We start from the raw sequence: 19,485 nt of genomic DNA, 5'->3' as shown, positions 1-19,485 counted from the left end.
AAACACTTTTACACACAGACACACACTAATTAATTAATTATTTATTTATTTTATTAACAAGGGAATCGATAGTCGTTATTTGAGAGTGTGCACTGAATAAATTCAATTCCGTGCAATAGTCCGCTGATCATACAGAGGAACGAGACGTACTAAGCAAACCCCGTGTTACGGACATACATTTCAGGAGAGATTCGAACTCGAATTGGTAGGAAGGCATGACACCAACTCTATTATCTCGATCAATTCAAGAGACAACTGATTATTTATTTTACCTGAAGATAAATATTAATGCCTAACTTAAAGGCTGGTAGTGGTAGAAAAAATGTGGTTAAAGCTAATTGTACTGTTCCACATACACCGACCAAAGAAAAAGAAATCAAAGAACTAGCTTAAATGGTTGATATAGGGATATAACCTGTTTAGAATTATGACGTGTATTCATTATTGAGGGACGAGAGACGCTTTTACAAGTGCTTTTTTTTTTGGGTCAATCGTAAAAATTATAATAGTTAAGTCTTGACTTTAATCTTAAATTTAGGTTTAACTCAAGTTATGGAGGAGCAAGTAACTTTTTTTTAGTATTATAGTATGTCTGGAATGCACATTATTTATACCTTATTTACACACACTGACTTGTTTGTATCATCAACACATTTTTTAATCATTTTTTTATCTCACATACATCACATTAAAAAAATACTACAGTATTTTTTCATAAAATTATCTCAAATAATTTACTATCCAAATAGTTATATTTAGCCATTTAGGTTTAACATTTATTTTCGAGGGGATAGTCTGCTTTCTTGAATATTATTTGTGCGGGTCTCGTGGGAAGGTTTATCCTGTTATTAGAGAAAATAAAAAATAATGTAAAAGAAAAAATCAACTTATTTAATTTGTCCACTTTCATACGGACGAAAACAAAAAGCTCCATTTCTTGATATAGTAGCAATTTAACATTAAATAATGGGATCTGACCCTTTGCCTCGGTATATAAAGCCCTCCCCTTAAACCTTTCTCTTCATCTCCTCATTTTAGGCCTTTCTGCCTCAGCTTGCAAACCCAAAACCATAACAGAGAAAACAGAGCAAAAAGAGATTCGTAGCACACCATTGCTTTGCTGTTTGCCAAAGTATTTCTGTTCTCTCCCCTGTTTTAGCTAAAAGCTTAGGATATCTTTGGTCTTTTGTATTGAAGAAGCCACTAAATTGCCAGTTTTTCCTCGATCAAGAGGCCAACTTTTTTGTGCTTTTGGTATGTATCTTCTCTTCTTTATCCCTCTGTTTTGTATGTGTATGCAAAAAATAGAAAAGGGGTTGCTTTTGAATATCTATTTGCATGAAGAGATTTGGATAAAGTTTGAGTCTTTCTGTTAAGACAATTCAGTATTGGTATTGACCTTCGAACCTCTGAGTTTTTCTGCAATGGCCTTAATCTGTTTTTTGAAAATTCTGATCTTTTCTTTGTTTGTTTTGAGTGATAGAAGGTGAAACGAAGGGGAATAGAGTACTTATCTGGGGTAGCTGGATAAGGCTTATGGGGCTTCTGTGAGTTCAGGGGGCAAAGCAAATTTTGGTGGATTATGATTCATGGTTACATTGAATAAAGCTTGAAACTTGGTAGACGAAGTTCAAATTTTTGGTATAATTTAAGCACTGCGTTTCGTACCAATATTTTTTCGGCATTTGGTATTTACATCTTGATTTCGTTTGTTTTCTTTATTGATGAGAATAGTCCTGGATGATGAAATTCTTGTATATTGTGAGTGCTTTTTTTTGGACTTGGTATTGGGGGTGTTGGGGGAAAGGGGAGGAAGAAGAATTGGGTATGTTTCGCAATTTAAATTGTGCGAGAACACTCTTGTCTTGTGTATTTGAGATCAAAGCTATGGGGTTTTGATTCTTATCAGTTCACCTTATGATTTCCAGGTGAATCTTGTTAGAGTTTGATGTGCTTAATGAAGTATTCCTTCTTGTGAGTTCTGAATTGTACCACAATTTGCATCTGTGGGGTAGAGATGGCGAAATCTCTCAATTCTTGCCCATCTCTACTGAGATGGGTGAATCCTTCTAGTATTTAGTGCCACTTTCTAGATGCAGTGTTTTACCAAATGGATGTTCCAGCTGCAAGTTAGAGGACCCCTTATCATGCTACCGTCCAAGCTTTGACGATGAATTCTGAGCACCTTAATTTGTACCTTTCTTGGCGGTCCTTATATGCCTCAAAAATGACCTTAACAATTTTCTTTCTGGGTTTTTCAGTTTTCATTTTCGGCATATGGTGCCTTTCAGTTCACCACCCCTTTTTCCCCCAATATGAAGTATTATCTTTTGTTCTTCTTCCTTTTTTTTCCAACAAGGACCATAGAAATCCTTCTCTTTTTGATATTTTTCAAGGGTTTGTTTTATTATTTGACCAGATCTTTGAAGAATATATCTTTCAGAGAGTCTTGATTGTCTCTTGGGTACAATGAATACCTGAATCTCACTATTGAATCTTGTGTTAATCAATCACATCCTATATCTGAGTATTGAGTTTCTCTTGTACCACAAGTGGATGTGTTTTTTTGCTTACACTCCTTTAGTTTGGATAGTCTTCTGGACTAAATGGTGCAAAGAAGATGATATGGAGCAGTTGATTGAGTTGTGGCTCTTGCAACATCTTCTAGAAATATGTTTATCAATCTTCACAATCAATGTTCAGGACTTCATTCTGTGGGTGATATTAACTGTTTTATCCTTGAGGTGCTAATTGTTCCTTGTCCACTGTTTGTTCACCTATTTATTATGAAATAAGTTGGGTAGTTGAGTAGAAGGTTAGTGGTAAAGTTTCTTAGAACGTGATAGGATGTTTATGTCGCAAAATTAATTTCCAACCAAAGTCTCACCTACCTGTAGTGCAAAAACCCGTGATCTCCTTTTTGTCCATCTAAATATGTTTTCAAAGGTAGAGATAGAAGAGTAGTTAATCTGATTTTTGAAACTTCCTGATATGTTATTTTGTATGATAGAGCTAAGAAAGGATGAAAAATAGGTGATCTTGATAACCGGATAGGCTCTGCTATCAAAAAACCTTGTAGAAGATTGTGGTTAGCTATTAGAGCAATAATATAGTTCAATCGGAAGTTTCTTTGAATTTTGGGTGGTTTGCATATTTAACAATTAGAGTAGCTGATGTATACCATTATATCAATGGGAAATTGTTTCTTATTTACTTTCTGAACTGGTAGGTCATGGTTTTCAAGTGGTCCCTTGCCCAGCCAGGACCGGCTACTTGTACGCAACCTGTGCAATATTGTATTATTACTATAAGCTATGTATTGTAATAGCTAAATGGCAGCATTGTTCAACGTTCTGTTCGATTGGATTACTTAAATAATTCAGTCAAATTGAAACGCCCTATGATGGATGGTAACCTCTTTCAGTCTCTGCTTCTGATACCTTTTGGATGAGGACATAAATTAAGATCATAATGAGTGGGATTGTGAAGCTTTAACCATGGAATTAGTGTCCAAACCCGTTCATGCTTTTGATGTTGAATAACACTTTTACCTTGGCAGATATTTATGCATATAGTTTATCAGAAATAATAGAAATTTGCAACTTCTTGTTGTTGTGAGCGGTTGAATCTAACCATCTTTATTTCTGCCCTTTTGTTTTAAGGTAATAGTATCAAAATTTTACTTGACAAGAAAAGCAAATAGTAATGGAGGAGTATTTCCAAGAGCCAGCAGTTGAAAACAACTTCGATCGAGATGACATTTCATTGACAAAGTGCAAATCCCATTCACCGGATGAGCTGGAAGATAATCCTTCGGGGGGTTTGGACTGTAACATTTGCCTGGGTTGCGCACGAGATCCTGTCGTCACGTTCTGTGGCCACCTCTATTGTTGGCCCTGCATCTACAAATGGATCCATTTTCAGAGCATGCCTTCTGAAAATTGCAACCTCCAACAGCCACAATGTCCTGTCTGCAAGGCTGAACTATCTGAAGAAAGTGTAATTCCTCTCTATGGTAGGGGACTCGCTACAAAGCCTTCCGAAGCAAAAGCGGGACAACTAGGCATAGTCATCCCGCAAAGGCCACCAAGCCCAAAATGTGGAAGTATGCTGCCATTACCCACAACGCCGAATATCTCACGAGCAGTTCCACAGCTTCACCGACTAAGTTACACACAACCACCACAATCTTACCCTCAGTTTTCCAGTGGCACAATGAGACCGAACACGTATCATCCATTGGTCACGATGCTTGGGGAAATGGTTCTTACTAGGATGTTTGGGAACCCACAGGCCTATTCATACCCAAATTCATTTCATCTGTCAGGTGGTAGCACTCCGAGGATGAGAAGGCAAGTGATGCAGGCTGACAAATCTCTCAGCAGAATATGTTTTTTCCTCTGCTGTTCTATGGTTTTATGTCTACTGCTGTTTTGATACAGTTTTCTCCCAATCCTCCCAAACGTATACATGTAAAAAAAGAAAATCCACCCCTGTTATACAAACTCAGCCTATTAATGTAGCAATAGCAAATCACAGAGTGTGTGCCATCTCCAAATCTGGAGCTGCTGATATATACTAGTTGGATCTCAGTTTCTAGGTATGAACAATTCTAAATATTTGGTTGTATGGAGGAGGGACTAATAAACAAACTTCACCTCCTATTATCTCAGTCTTAAATAATTACTACTAACATATGTAGGTTAAAGAAGTACAATAATTTCTCCATCAAGCCCTCTATTCCATGTGACCAGACTTCACCTCCATTATCAAGCTACAATCATACTCTGCTCTAAGGTTTGGAGCACATTTTTGGTGGTGGTTGATGCCACACTACACAGATAATTAACTGACTTATTGAGTGTCTGGTGGGCCACAAAGTTGATTCCCTTGAAACAATTGAGGTTTGAGGAGTGAATTGCATCAAAGCACCATAGATAAGATGGATATGTTCATGATTACAAGTAGCATAATGGTCCACTATATATGTTGATAGGTGGTAAGGTTTAGTCAAATTTGGGAAGCAAAATGGTTGAATGAATAGGCAACTCGTAGACCCTTCAGTCCCATGATCAAGAACCCACATGCATTTAAGTTTGGTTGCAAGTAAAATTTTGTTCTCCATTTTACTTCTAGTCATTTTCACTAGTGTCAACATTGTTGATGAGGTAAACAGAAACAAATGGTGGATGGTGGGGGCTATGGCGGTGGTGTGCCATATCGTACAATATGTTAGCAGGAGCAAGTGCCGTGGCGGCAACTTTGGAAGTTGATGGAGGAGAAGCTTCCAAACTTCGGTGACTAACTAAATTTTGATTGGTTTACTAATCTATTTTGGACACAAACTTTTTAAGATTCTCATCAAACTCTTTGAGAAAAGGCCAACAAAGGTCATTTCTTTCCTCATCACTAGAAAATTCTAGCCCCTCTGATGGTCCATGGTGATTTGAACTATTAGGCGTGTGGGTTGGGTATTCTTAAATCCTTAATTTCTTCTTATCGGTCCCCATTACATCAAGACAAGCTCATAATGAAGCTTCCGATTTGCCATCATCTGCATCTTCTGTCTTTTTTTCTTTTTTGGCTCCTAGTAGTTTTCTCATAATGAACCTTCTTCTTCTCCTCCTCTTTATTATTGGTGCTTTGTCTTCACTACCCTTCTCTCCAGATTTGTTCTTCATAATATACTGTCAATGTGCATGTTGGATAGCGTCTAGCTCACAACTTTGTACACTTGATTCTTAAGAAATATCTCCCATTCTTATCTACTTTCTGCTTTTCAGCTTTCAGTCATGCAATGGCAGGTAGTTTTCCTTCTCCCATTCTGGTATTTTATATAGAACAAAGAAGTCTACTTACAAGCACAAGACATGCAAAATTGTATCAGTAGATAATTAACTCAAATTTCCTCTTAATAGTAAAACAATGGCAACTGCTTTGGAGGTGGCCATATAGCCCATTAGACACTCAAAAGATCTAATGCATTCTTTTTTCTTTAATCTTTAAGTGAATTATAAGTTAACAAGGTTAACTGGGACACAAGAACAAATACAAGGGTGCATTAGCAAGGGAAACACTTTACCAACTATGATAACCTTTGTAACCAACTATTTCTAGAATGATTGACCTTCACATGTTTTTTATAGGGTTGGAGGTCAAAGGTTCAAATCTTGACTCTTATCAAAAAATTGCCACTTAATGTGGCTTCTCTTAGATTCACGGAGGTGTCTCTTGCATCCGTATATTCAATTCCCGTCGGTTTCTCTGTAACTGTATTTTCAGCTAATAGGCTTCTTCCTTCTTTTTTTTTCTCCCTTTCTGTACCATGTTTTCACACATTTGCCTGGCTTATATAGTGATCTTCCAGTACAAGTTGTCAGCTACGATTTTTAAATAGTCCATTTTAGCCATCCTAAGATGCCACTAGGCCTTTGGCTTGGTGGTCACCGTCAGTCTTGGTGGTGTTGTCACTATATGTGGCGGCCTTAATTGGCCTTAATTGATGGAGTCTCTACTCACATCAGTCTCCCTCCCCCTCCCCCTCTCCCTAGATTATCACATCAGTCCTCCCTTGCCCTTCTCGCTAGATTCGGTTATATTAAACTATAGGAATTCTATCGTTGCGGAAAAAAAAACCATCCTAAGATATATTTGGTTCATTTCTGATCTGCATTTTTCTTGCTCTTCTAGTTGTTTACCTTAGGGCTTTACTCCAAGATCCTTCTACTTCATATCATGGCAATTTGCGCCATAGGAAAAAAAAGCAAATCAGAAGGATAAGACATTAAAATCACTTGATAGGATTGGTCATAGTGTCCCATTAGAACATGAAGGCAATTCAAATGATCACGTTACCTTAATAATTTGGTGTTAGTACCTAACTAGTCTTGGTATTTCCTGCTCCTATGATCTCCACATGATAATAATGTCTTTTATAAATTATTACAGGCAAAGGGCGTGAAACAGCACGTAAATGATGATATACTAAATTTATTGGATAGGGCCAGCATAATGCAACAAGTAACGGTGGAACATTCGACAACAAAGAATAAAAAGAGATTTTAAGAGCTATTTTGTTTCCAAATCGTTGTCTCTCCCGTGAATTATTCTGTCATAGATTCGATTTACATGGTTTCGCCCTCTTGAAAAACTAATAATATTGATGAATCCAACCCAACTTAGCAAATAATTGGCATAATTGAAATTAATTTCGAGCATAGACAAATTAGTCGATAGTTAAATTAGTCGTTGATCACAAGTGGGTCAAAATTATTCCACCATCCTGAGACAATACAGGTCCTCTTAATAGAAAATATGACCATCCTTTTTTTTTTTATTGAACCATGATCCATTTTTTTGGGGATAATTTCAAAAACTTCCCCTGAGATTTTTGACTATTTCATTTAGTTCTCTTAAAGTTTTAAAAATTACATTTACCTCCCTTGATTTGATACTTTGGTAACCAAACCTTAAAATAGAGTCAAAATTTTAATGAATACCCTAAAACGCCGTTATCTTATAAAGTTTAATTTATTCTTCTAAACAATTGTAAAGTAATTTGGTTTAATTATAAAAGACAAAGAGTCTCAAGTTTTTCATGCCAATAGTTAATTGATGATCAACTATGACAATAAATCTTTTGGTATAATAGGCTATTGTTTATAGTGCTTTATTAGGGATATAGATTCTTTTTAAGATAGAGAAAAAAGTGCTAATTTTTTTTTTTAAGTTTATGGACTATTTTTTTAAATAAAAGTTTATGGACTAGTTTAGTGATTGAACTACCATAGTTTGGTAGTGATTTTGGGCCATTTGTTTTTAATTATTCTTCATTTTGATACAAAAAAAAAAGAGCTACTAAAACTTGGATGATATTCAAAGTTATCAAAAAAAATTACTCGTTTAACGTTTGATCTAGATAGATATTAGGGATAACATTGATAGTTCTTCTATAATTCTAATGAAATATTAGAGAAATGAATAAGAAGGAAAAAGAAAAAAAATTATAAAATCCATCCTTTGTATAAACATAGCAACCATGGAGTTTTATTAAAATATTAAGATTAGTATTGTCATATTAAATGGGCAAGGGACATAGGTGTAATTTTTAAAACCTTAAAAGAGCTAAGTGAAATTATTAGAAACCTCAGGAGAGGTTTCTGAAATCATTCCTTTTTTTTTTTTTTTAAATTTTACTCAGGAAAGGGGGTGGGATCTAAAAGACTAAAACTAAAAGGAGGAAGAGAAATTGAAATCTAAGACTTCCAACTCTTGAAATCTCAAACTATGATCCATCTTATCCTAGACAACGTTTAGCATGCAAAATGCTACCTTTGAATTTGATTATGTGTAGGACCAGATTCTTTCTCAAATGTCTCTATAACAGGGCCCTTAGCGTGAACTTCATGGTATGATTTTGATGCAAAATATTTTTGGGGACAATTCGGCCATAATTAGAGATAAGTCAACAGCAAATGGGACACTCATGCAAAAAAAAAAAAAAAAAAAATTATATATATATACACACACACACACACACTTTAGCTTAGAATTTTTGTGTGAAAAAGTGAATTATTAGGCTTAATTCTTAAAGATAAGGCAAATTCATCATTTGAAGAACTGGGTCAAAAGAAGTAATCCATTGTGGCAGAAAAAAGAAAATGGAAGTATGTTAGTTTTCAAAGAGATTCTTAAATTACTACTTACATACACACATCTTAGGCGCAGGTCTACATCACATTCTAACTTTCCCAATCTCTAGTTCGCCAAAAAGAAAAAGAAAAAGAAAAGATTAAATCAGATTAATTATTGTCCATAAACGTTATTCATAGGGCTTAAGAAAACAAAACTAAAAGCATCTGGAAAAGCCATCTTGCAGACCATTCTTCTTGACTTTGTCCACCAATCCTGGGGTTGCTTCCTTAATGTACCAATGCCTTGCTTGGGAGTAAGAACTAAGAATCAATCGGGTTTTACACCTGTAATAGGACTAATGTCCATGAAATTTATTTCCTACAATCCAATACGACAAGAAAAGTACAAATAATTAGTACAATTTGGCATGCATTGTACTCTATTTGCACTTGCCATAGCAAAAAAAAAAAAAAAAAAAAAAAAAACACAGGTCTCTCTCAAATATTTCATGGAAATAGTTGCACATCGAATTAAGGCACTAAAACATCCCACAACCACTAAATAATCATTATCATGCATAAGACTTTCAACTAAATAATCCAATTGGCCGTGCCTTCAAACCTCAATGCCTATATAAACAAGGCTTTTAAATTAGGATCAATCTTTTCTACACTGATATCAGTGCTGGATGAACGATAATTATGAAAATTTTGAATTTAAAATTCAACTTTTTCACAAATGTCATAAATCAAATAGTGATAGTATATACACTAGCTGTCAGTATATATAAGATTTACTCTTTGAATTATCAGTTTGGGTCAAAAATATAGATTATTCACCTTTCAAGAAGCTAGTTTTTGCCTTATAGAGAATTATTCTCTTCTTCAAATTGACAATAAAGTATGATTTGTAGCCAGCTGAGGTTGACCAATTGATATACACTGCTCAGCCAGCTCTTAGGTTCCGGTTCTGGGCATACATGTACGTGCTTTTCATCTCTAATCACCAGCATATTATGTGCAAAATCTCATTGACTAGTGTCTAATACTACTCTTTGAGGCCTGCTGGTGCTGTATATACGATCGATTAGAACTAAATTACCACAAAATGGGGTTCTTTATCAAGCTCAAGAAATCGTCACAGCATCACCAATCCTGTTTCTTTTCCTTAATAGCTAGAGTAATGCTGCAGGCTGAGGGACGTTTGCTTGGTCAGAGAGGAGGAGGAGAAGAAGGCCATGGTGGCAAGGGATTTGAGGGAGAAGTTGAAACTGGGAGGCAAAGCAGGTCAAGAATACAGAAGTCTGCTGTATATGCTTCAACGTTACCAAAGCGTGGTCCAACACCTCCATCAGGGTCTAGTCCTATTACAAATAAGAAATTGTTAAGCCCTGGATGTGTCCTTCCCCCCAAGAAAGTGAAGCAAAGAGTACTTATACTATAGTAAATAAGCAGCTTGGCATTCAAGAATGCACGTTGATGAAATTGTTTTATTTTAGCAGCTTAGATAGTTTAAAGACGGAGTGTAATAAAACGTAAAATAGGAGTACTATGACACCAAACATGTTACCGAAAACCCGAATTTTTTTTTTTTTTTTTATACATGTGGGTAAGGGTTTCAAAATGTCTATACGTGAAAGGATGTACTGTATTATCATATTTATATGATGGTTTGTGAAGGAATACATTTTTTTTTTTTTTTTTTACAGATGCATCAATTAAAATCTCCTCTCCTTTTAGTATTGTAAAGAGCATTTATCCATCTGGTTTGGTTCTTTATTTTCTTAGTTTGCAATAAGCACATATTTTCTTGGCCGGCCGGTAATATGATCACAATGAGGTAGCATGTATTTTGAAAGTTTATATATTGGATATAAAAGTGTAAGTTGAATATGTTTAATCTGTTTATATACGTTATATTTTTTGCTTTTACCAAGAACAGCTAAGGTGAATAGTGAATTCAAGAATAGATATGACAAGATTGTAGGACAAATATGTTCCACTAGCACCACCTTTTTTTTTCTTTTTCATCAAGAATTGCAGTATATGGGGACTCTATCTGTCAACAGAATTACTTGTCTAGTTGAGCCAAAAACAATTCATTTAGAAAACTCGGCCTTAGTACATCTCAAATTGCTGGTCCTTAAACTTCACTTCTTAATAAATATGCATTTTCTTAAATTAAGATGAAATTTGTTGATTTGATATTAGAATTGAATAAGAGAAAAGTTCCAAGAATCATAAAAGTCCTCCATAGAAATAACCAGTTTGATTTCACATCAACTCCTCCTTCATTTGAAGTCAAAATTGTTTTTCAACAGCAAGCTAATTGAGCAAATCTTGTTGTTAGTAAATTAATATTTCCTTAAAAGGCATCAAAATTTCGATCACAAAGTCAGGTTTTCAAACCTTTCTCAAATGTGCAAATTTAATTCAGGTCCCTTTCTTTTAAAATTTTTTATCCTAGTCTTAATTTTGTGTTTTCATGTTCTACTTACTACTCTCATGTTTCAATATTCACACATTTGGTCCCTTCTATTTCTAAAGAAAGAAATTGAAATCAATTAATAAAATGTTAAAAATAGAAACTATATAAATAAAAAGGATCAAGAATTGGATATTATTCATGGATAATAATATTTCTTTTGATTCTCCTTTTCTACTTTTCATTTCCCTTCTTGCTTCTTCATTCCTATTCAAGCCTTTCTGAAATTTTTCTAAAAGGAAGAAAAGCATAAATGAAAAGCATCGCATAAGTAAATAATAAAACTGAGGGACTAAAATCAAACAAGAAAACTCAAAAAAATTAAAACGTGAATAGGATAAAGGACAAAAAGTGTCGAAGCTAAATTATAAGGGGCTAAAGTAAAAACTTGTCCAATATATCTTTTTCACTTTAAAATGATTTAAACTTACAACTCCAATGAAATACTGTAAATAATAGGTGTCGGATTTAAAACCTCAAACAAAAAAAAAACTTACAACTCGCCTATACGAAAACCCATAGGTACAAAAAGGGCCTAAATCCGCATACCTTGGGTCAGACCATACAAATGAAACCTCAGTACCAAATGTGATTTCGAAAGCAAGCCCACAATCAAATAGAAGCCTTTTTAGGCTCATAAGTCATAGCCCGGCCCAGATCATCATAAACCTTTGTAAAATCTCCCTCCACAACAAGAAAGAACATACTGCAAAATCATTCCTCTGCCTGCACAAATGATTAATTCCTTCAAAAACTTGTTGAATTTCTGCAAGAAATCACACTATAATTGGAATGAGGCATCTGGGTTTTTCTCATTTTCAACAAAGACCTCAGTTTCCCCCTCCCCAAACACTTTGTTCAAGAGAATTTTACCAGCTGGAGACCCTCAGGTTTCCATTGTCCCAATTCTTGATCAATGGGTTCGGGAAGGCCGACCCGTTCATCAATCCGAGCTCAAAACCATCTTCAAAATCCTGAGGAAAAACAGACGCTACACTCATGCTCTTCAGGCCTGTCTATTAGGTTATGCAAGAAAAATGTGATTATTTGTTTATCTGCATTTATTGGACTTGTTGTAAATCCTCTGTTAAGTGATTTGCTATTAGGTTCTAGGTTGTAAATGCTCTATGCATAATCCTATTGAGGAAAAAGAAAAGAAGTGATCTTTATTACTTTATTGGGTATGTGTGACTTGTGATTATGTGAGTATGCATTAAGACTAATGAGGTTAGATTATGGAAAATTAGACCCTAAATTGAAGATATTTTATGACTTTGAATTAAATGGGAAATGAATCAATATTTTTTTAGTATGTGGTGTTTAGTTTTGGTCGATGTTAGGGAAAGGAAAGACAGCACTAGCTCAGTCTTTCTGACTTGGAACGCTCCTATTGAACCAAGGTTGGAAAGGTTGAAAAAATTAGTCATGCACGCCCACTGATGAAGGATTTTTGATAACTTTTAATGAAAGGAACTTTTTTAGGCTAAAATGGTTGCTGAATATGTTTGATACTGATGCTGATGAAATTTAGGGAAATGATGGGATTAACTTTGAAAATTCATGCTTGCATAGCACCTTGAGCGATCAGAAGAAATAGGGTCTTTGATTTCAGAAATGTTGTGGCTTTGTGCTGCTGAGTTGGTTGGGAAGTAAATTGAAGCATTCCCATGGGAAATTTCTGTTTTATACCTTAAGAGACCATCCCTTGAGATTTGTACCTGGTGCCCTGATGGATGGTTTGTTCCAAAAGGAAATAAGGTTTCGAAAAACCTGGTCTGATGTATTAATTCTATGAAGTCAATTTTCTAGTGGAATTTGGTAAGATGTGAAAAGTCAAATCTAAAATATAAAATATAGTTGAATTTGCTAAGCTGTGAAGTGCCAAATCTAAAATATCGAAGACGGTTAGAAATGCAATACTATATTTGGAGGCTGTTTCTGAAAGTGAGATAGACAATGAAATGATTGAAAACAAGTATAATGGGAAGCCAACGTGGTGCTGCAATAACTGCAACTGTCCCACTAGTGAAAACTTAATCAGTGGTGAAGTAAAATATTTGGCTACAGGACTTTACTTCTACCGTTCTTGATGTCACATCTAGCAGGTTTTCCATTCAAATCTCCACAATGCTTTGTTCTTCCTACTCAACATGCATCTGAATCTTCATTGCATTGTTGCCATTTGATAGATCATTCCTACTGTTTTCCCATAACTGCTTTTTCCAATTGTTCTTTGTAAGTTATATGGATCATCAGATACAGATTTGGGAAAATATAGCTGTTAGAACTTGGGGTCTTAAAATGAGAGCCATGAAACTCGTTGAAATCTGTTCAATCTGAAGTGAGTGTATTATGGTTCAAAACCTCGATCTTAAAGTTCTGCACTTTCAGAACTTTCATGCTTTTTATCATATTTTTTCTTGTGCTCTTGCCTTATCTGATTGATTTGGAGGTTTCACACAAAGAAGTAATTAAGTGTGCTTAACAAGAATGTATTGAAAGTTTCTCACCTGAGCTAGGAATCTTGAAATTTCACCGCTAATATGTATGCAAACTCCTCCACTTAAAGAAAGTGCTACTAGTTAAGAGACTGAAAGAACACTTGGCGTGCTTGTGGTATGAGAATAACCATATCAACCTGCATTTTGATTTCTTCTATAAACAAACAGATGCAATTGCGTAGTGCTTATTATCATATGCTCTTTTTTTTTTTTTATAATATTATCATATGCTTATTATGATATTATCAAATTAAAAATCATGATGAAGATAAAATTTTGAGAAACAGTAACTGAACATTAAGAAGTTGGTGCTGTCTTATATTTGGATAAAATAGTTGAGATGTATTACTCCCTCATGTCTGGATTCCAATCAGTCTACTTACATAGGATGTTACAGGTAGTGTTGTTACTTTGGTGTTTACAGAAGTTGCACCTATCTTGAGAAATTGTTGCATTTACTAAGTGGCAAAAGATTTTATATGTGGCAATAGATTACACTTTGAAAGGCTGGTGCTAGAGTGGTTTGCATAATTGCAGCATGTGCTGTTGAGGGTACATTGCGATCTTGAATCCTTCAAATCTCTATTTTTGGGGAAATGGACAAGGAAATGAATTATCCGAGCTATTCATAAGCTGCGATTCCTTTCAAGAAAATATGGCCAAAGATGGTTTTCTCTGCAATACCTCTTTCTTGACATTCTTAGACGAATTTAGAGTTGTCCGCTATGTTGTAATATATCTTTCCACATTGATAATCATCATATACCATCTTTCATAGTCAAGTGAGGTAAATTCTTTGTTTTAAGAATTAGCTATTTTTTTCGTTTTAACAGTAACTTCATTATCATAAAATTAACAAACAAGTTGTCGTCATTATTTTCACATTAATTTGTGATTTCATGAAAACTAAGCTTCTAGCATTACTTTGATTGGTAAAACTTGTAACATGTTTTATTGAATGGAGCAAAAGTAGTCTAATATGTAACTTAAATTTGTTTAATTGAAAAAACTAATAAGAGAGGGGGTATAATGTAAGAAATCCGAGGGGAGATCTTTATGATGTTGAGAAACTAAAAGGTAGATCAAGTTAATGTAGCCTTTAAGTTATTTTTACCGTGTAGACCACAAAAGCTCCTTGAGCCACTTGCTGTTTCTTCAGTATAATATGCAATTCATTTGAACCTGCAAAGTTTCAAGGCTATATTGTATGAATGCCTGAATTATCTCCTCTAATTGGAGCCCCATGAGTGCTGAAACTTTTGGCTCCATTGCTCATTTCTCATTTTTCTTTCAGTTGTCCAAGTGGATGGTTGACAGTTCTAACCTATCACCTGAAGATGTTGCAGTGAGACTGGATTTAATATCTAAAGTACATGGATTACAAGAGGCAGAGAACTACTTCTGTAATGTCCCGGATAGTCTGAAAACTTTTAAGGTCTATGGTTCTCTATTAAATTGCTATGCCAAGAAGAAATTAGTGGAACAGGCTGAGGCAATCATGCGTGTAATGGGAAGATTTGGTTGTAATATGAAGTTATCCTACTGTATTATGCTGAACCTCTACTCTAAGCTGGGAAAGCGTGAGAAATTTGAGAAGCTTGTTCGTCAGATGGAACAGGAAGGCATAACTTTTGATAAACCCGCATACTGCATCTTGTTGAATGCTTATGCTCTAAATTCTGATATAGAGGCCATGGAGAAGCTCTTGAAGAAAATGGAAGATGACCTTCTAGTTAATGTGAATTGGAATGCTTGTGTAACAGCAGCAAAGGGATACTTAGGAGCTAACCTCCAAGATAAAGCTTCTGACATGCTGAAGAAGGCAGAGAAACTTATCAGAGGTAGCAATAGAGGACTTGCCTACCAAATTCTCCTTAGTATGTATGCCAGTTTGGGTGACAAAGATGAAGTCACACGAATCTGGCATCTTTACAAGAAGAGAGGAAATATGACCAACAATGGGTACTTTCACATGATAAGCTCTTTAATCTGGTTGGATGACATTGATGAAGCTGAAAAGATTTTTCAGGAATGGGAATCTGTGAACACTTCTTATGACTTCCGAATTCCAAACACATTGATAAATGCTTATACTAAAAAGGGCTTGCTGCAAAGGGCTGAAGAATTTATAAACAGAGCTATAAACTGTGGCAGAAAGATTCCTGCAAGCACATGGGATTATCTAGCAACTGGATACTACAAAGATAATCAGATGGAGAAGGCAGTCGATGCAATGAAAAATGCCATCTTTTCTTGGAAAGGTACTTCTTGGACTTTAAACCGCACTACGTTGACAGCGTGTCTGGAATACTTGAAAGAAAAGGGAGATGCAGAAAAGGAAAAGTTTGACAGGTTACTTGCAGATCAGGGTATTGTTTTAGAACAAGTTTCCCGTCTACACGAGAGTCGAAGTCCTAGAACTGGTATCTTTTTTGAACTGGATGAGAATGATGAAGAAATGGATTCATCGTTTTCGGGATCAGACTAGTGCAAGTGACGACTGATGAGTGATGCTCCTGGGACTGAGCTGCTCTAACTGTTTCAAGTACATACTTGACTACCATTTTAATGGAATGCGGGTGCTCCAGAAGCAACCTCTTATGGCAGCTCTTGAAAGGAAATCAGCTTCGAAGCAAAGCGAGAATTAAAAAGTAAAGTAATATAAAAGAATTCTTGAAACCTCACCACAGAAGAAGATATGATCCCAGATTTTGCTAGCATTGGGGTACAGTTTAGTAGTTTGATGCTTGCACTGCAGAGAATGGAAAATGACGCCCTGGCTACTTCTTCCCTGAGGATTACAAAACTTTTCCATTTTATACCGGTTTCTAGCTGCTTCTCTGGGTTGATTGACCTGACTTTTTCTTCTTGTTGCTGGATTGGGTTTAACATAGGCGAGATATATATGAAGCATATTGTTCAAGTACAGCTATTGTTCGAATTCGCATTGCCATGCAATTGACCATTTTGTAACAAAGTAAACATCATTGAGTTGACAAGTGACTTCCAATAATGATTAATTGAGAATTTTCTGCTGGGCATTTTTGGTCCGTTTTTCAGTGAGTAATTGCAACTGGCAATTCATTCAATTGTGTCTAGCTCAGAATATATGATTGCGTCAAAAAACTGGAAAATCAAGGGAAAGGAAAAAAGAAAAAAAGAAGGGAACCTCAAGAACAAATCTAGGATAAAACTTTTTCTCATCTTTTTTTCCTCGATAAACTAGGTGGCACTAAGACGAGTGCACCAAGATCATCGCATAAGACTAATTCGTGCAATCATAATTTACCTTATAGTATTTGTGATCCTTCTCATAAACGCAACTAATGATGCCATAACCCAAATTTTCATGTCAAAGCAACTTATATGGAAGTGTTAATGTCACCCTCTTAAGTTTTATACTGGCTATTAGTACCTTAGTTTGAGAGGAATAGCATTGGTATTTTCTGAGAAGTTAAATCTCATTCACCTTGATAAGCAATAAAGCTCGTTCACCTTGTTAATATTTGGGATTGACTCAACTGATAAAATCTCATTTGTCTTGATAAGCGATAAGACTCATTCGCCATGTTTAAAGGAAGCAAATCCCACCAATTAAAAGGAACTCCCTAGGCTTGGAATGCGATAACCTTCCCTTCAACTAAGATTATTTTCTTACCTATAAACAAAAGGTAAACAAAAGGAAGAAAAGAATAGGTAAGGGAGAAAAAAATATAGTGAATATGAATTGAGTGTAAATGAGTCGAGATTAATCGAGTAGTTCGTAAGCTTATTCGATCAAAACTCAACTTGAGCTCGAGTTCGAGCAACTCAAACTATTTGACAACCTCAAGTTCAAACTTAATATGTGAAGTTTGAAAACTTGTTGAGCTCAATCGAGTTTTACATAATTATTTTTTAATTTATTAGTGCGAAATATTTATCTCATCCCTAATTTTAAGGATTTATATTCTATATATTGACAGTGTATACACATTTAATCTGAATTTGAATTTGAAACTCAAATTTTGCATATATGTTGTGCATCCAACCGTAATAGTGTATACACTGGTAGTGTATATAATATTTACTTTAATTTTAAACTAGTTTTGTATCCGTTCGTTAAACAGGAATCTTCGAAAAAAATAAACTATTTAGTCAATTTTATAAAAATGTCGATATGAAATACAAACTTAATGTATATTCTATTATAACCTTTCTTAAGTATATTACTATGTGCGCATCATAATATAAAGTATTCTTCTAATATAAATGTGAAAATCTAATTCAGTGAATAATAATTCAAAAATGGAAAAAATAACATTCAACAGTACCATAATATTCAAAAACTTGAAAAGAAATAAAAAGTGCAGTAAATAGTATCAAATAATATTCTATTCTTCAGAAACTTTTTTCGTTTTTCTTCTATTTGAACATTCTCCTCCATTTATCCGTGCAAATTAGCATTTATTGATTTTCCATTATCACTGCATGATAGCAAAGCAAGACAACTAAGTATAAAAAAATAAATGATTTATCACATTCAAAGTTGTGTAAGACAATACATAAAGATTATAGATTAAGAAAGTAAAATAGTATATTAAATCTACCTCCTTGTGCTAAAATAAAATGTTGTACATTTAATTAGCCAGACTATTTATGGTATTTGATTTATTAAAGTGGGTAATACTTTTATATTAAATTGTATTTGTAGATTTAGTTGAATATATATTATGCCCATGAAAATCTTGTTGCATTGACCCTTGAACACCAACATATATATATTTTGTAGAAGGAACCAGAATAAATTTTCCCATTTCAGTTCATAATCACTCAAGAGCCATATGCTAAATGCTTATAATATGAATATTTAACAACAGTGGAAGATATAGAAAACATAATTCAACAAAAGTAACTAATAGTAATAATAGCTAAAGATACAAAATTTCTGAAGAAATATCTTCATCAATTGATTATTAAAAATTTAAGAACAACATGGGACGTAATCAACAATAGCATTTACTTCCATAAAATTGAACAATTCAAGATGAAATTGTTCCAGATTTTAGTTACAAAATGTATTTACACTTCTGGACAACAAAACCCATGATCACTCACAATTCAAGATGAAAATTTAGTAGACATTGTCTTCGCAAAAGGAACGAAAATAAATTTGCCCCTCTCAGTTCGTGATCACTCAAGAGACATAGGTCAAATGCTTATAATATGAATGTTTAACAGCAGTGAAAAACATAGAATAGATAGTTCAACTAAAGTAACTAACAGACTTACATGTGATTGGGAAAAAAAGGCTGGAAAAATAATAAATTCAACTCTTGGAATATGCACTGAGTAAGGATCTACAGCACTAGCTACAAGCCCAGTATCTTGAACAAACGAAACAAAGGCAAATTAACAAGCATCTAACATGCATCCTATAGCATATGAATGTTGTCCAATTCGGTGGAAACATCTAACATGTTTCTATATGAAAATTTACGATGAAAATACTATTTTAAATCGTATCCCTTCATACAAAACAAATAAAAAATAAAATCAAAACACACAAAATTCAAGATATGTTACTAAATTCTTACAATTGAAGATGAACATGTCTTTTTAAAAAAAAAATGTGTATCGAAGGAAGATTTACCTAATAATCAAGAGGAGTGGAAACCCAAAATCGATGCTTTAATATGTCAGCCGCTTGCACTGGAAATACCTAACCATATAAAGAGGCTATATGTAGACATAAAAATTGATAAGCATATAAAGAGATATTGAGAAGAATATTAAAAGTAGTTACGTAACTTTGGGTGGGAAATAAGAATTGATAAGGATATAAAAAGATATTGATAAGAATATTAAAAGTAATTTTATCTTAATT

The 19,485-nt window shown here is 34.4% G+C and overlaps 2 protein-coding genes across 4 annotated transcripts; both read left to right on the top strand.

Annotated features, from left to right (window-relative positions):
* Window positions 1-1,005: 1,005 nt before the first annotated feature.
* LOC113688968 (E3 ubiquitin-protein ligase RMA1H1) lies at window positions 1,006-4,667 on the top strand. Of its 3 annotated transcripts, none has more exons than XM_072051002.1 (3): window positions 1,006-1,254; window positions 1,487-1,641; window positions 3,663-4,667. In XM_072051002.1, exon 3 carries the CDS (start codon window positions 3,706-3,708, stop codon window positions 4,435-4,437), a length of 732 nt encoding a protein of 243 aa, XP_071907103.1. In that variant the 5' UTR covers window positions 1,006-1,254; window positions 1,487-1,641; window positions 3,663-3,705; the 3' UTR covers window positions 4,438-4,667. The 3 variants fall into 3 exon arrangements, with proteins under 3 accessions (XP_071907103.1, XP_071907102.1, XP_027062602.1); XM_072051001.1 differs by having other exon boundaries at window positions 1,484-1,641; XM_027206801.2 differs by lacking the exon at window positions 1,487-1,641 and having other exon boundaries at window positions 1,007-1,254.
* A 7,151-nt stretch (window positions 4,668-11,818) lies between these two features.
* On the top strand, window positions 11,819-16,660 carry LOC113689505 (pentatricopeptide repeat-containing protein At2g20710, mitochondrial-like). The gene is made up of 2 exons (XM_072050113.1): window positions 11,819-12,157; window positions 14,844-16,660. Exons 1-2 carry the CDS (start codon window positions 11,853-11,855, stop codon window positions 16,105-16,107), a joined length of 1,569 nt encoding a protein of 522 aa, XP_071906214.1. The 5' UTR covers window positions 11,819-11,852; the 3' UTR covers window positions 16,108-16,660.
* Window positions 16,661-19,485: the final 2,825 nt, after the last annotated feature.

This window comes from Coffea arabica, chromosome 5c (genome assembly GCF_036785885.1).
Source record: "Coffea arabica cultivar ET-39 chromosome 5c, Coffea Arabica ET-39 HiFi, whole genome shotgun sequence".
NCBI classification, from domain to species: domain Eukaryota; kingdom Viridiplantae; phylum Streptophyta; class Magnoliopsida; order Gentianales; family Rubiaceae; genus Coffea; species Coffea arabica.
Note: the sequence above shows the minus strand (reverse complement) of the source record. Positions and strands in the feature narration are given on the sequence as shown.

Coding starts and splice junctions, on each gene's coding strand:
- LOC113689505 (XM_072050113.1), top strand. CDS start 11,853: ATGATTAATTCCTTCAAAAACTTGTTGAATTTCTGCAAGAAATCACAC. Junction 12,158..14,843: donor TTAGGTTATGCAAGAAAAAT/GTGATTATTTGT, acceptor TGCCTGAATTAT/CTCCTCTAATTGGAGCCCCA.
- LOC113688968 (XM_072051002.1), top strand. CDS start 3,706: ATGGAGGAGTATTTCCAAGAGCCAGCAGTTGAAAACAACTTCGATCGA.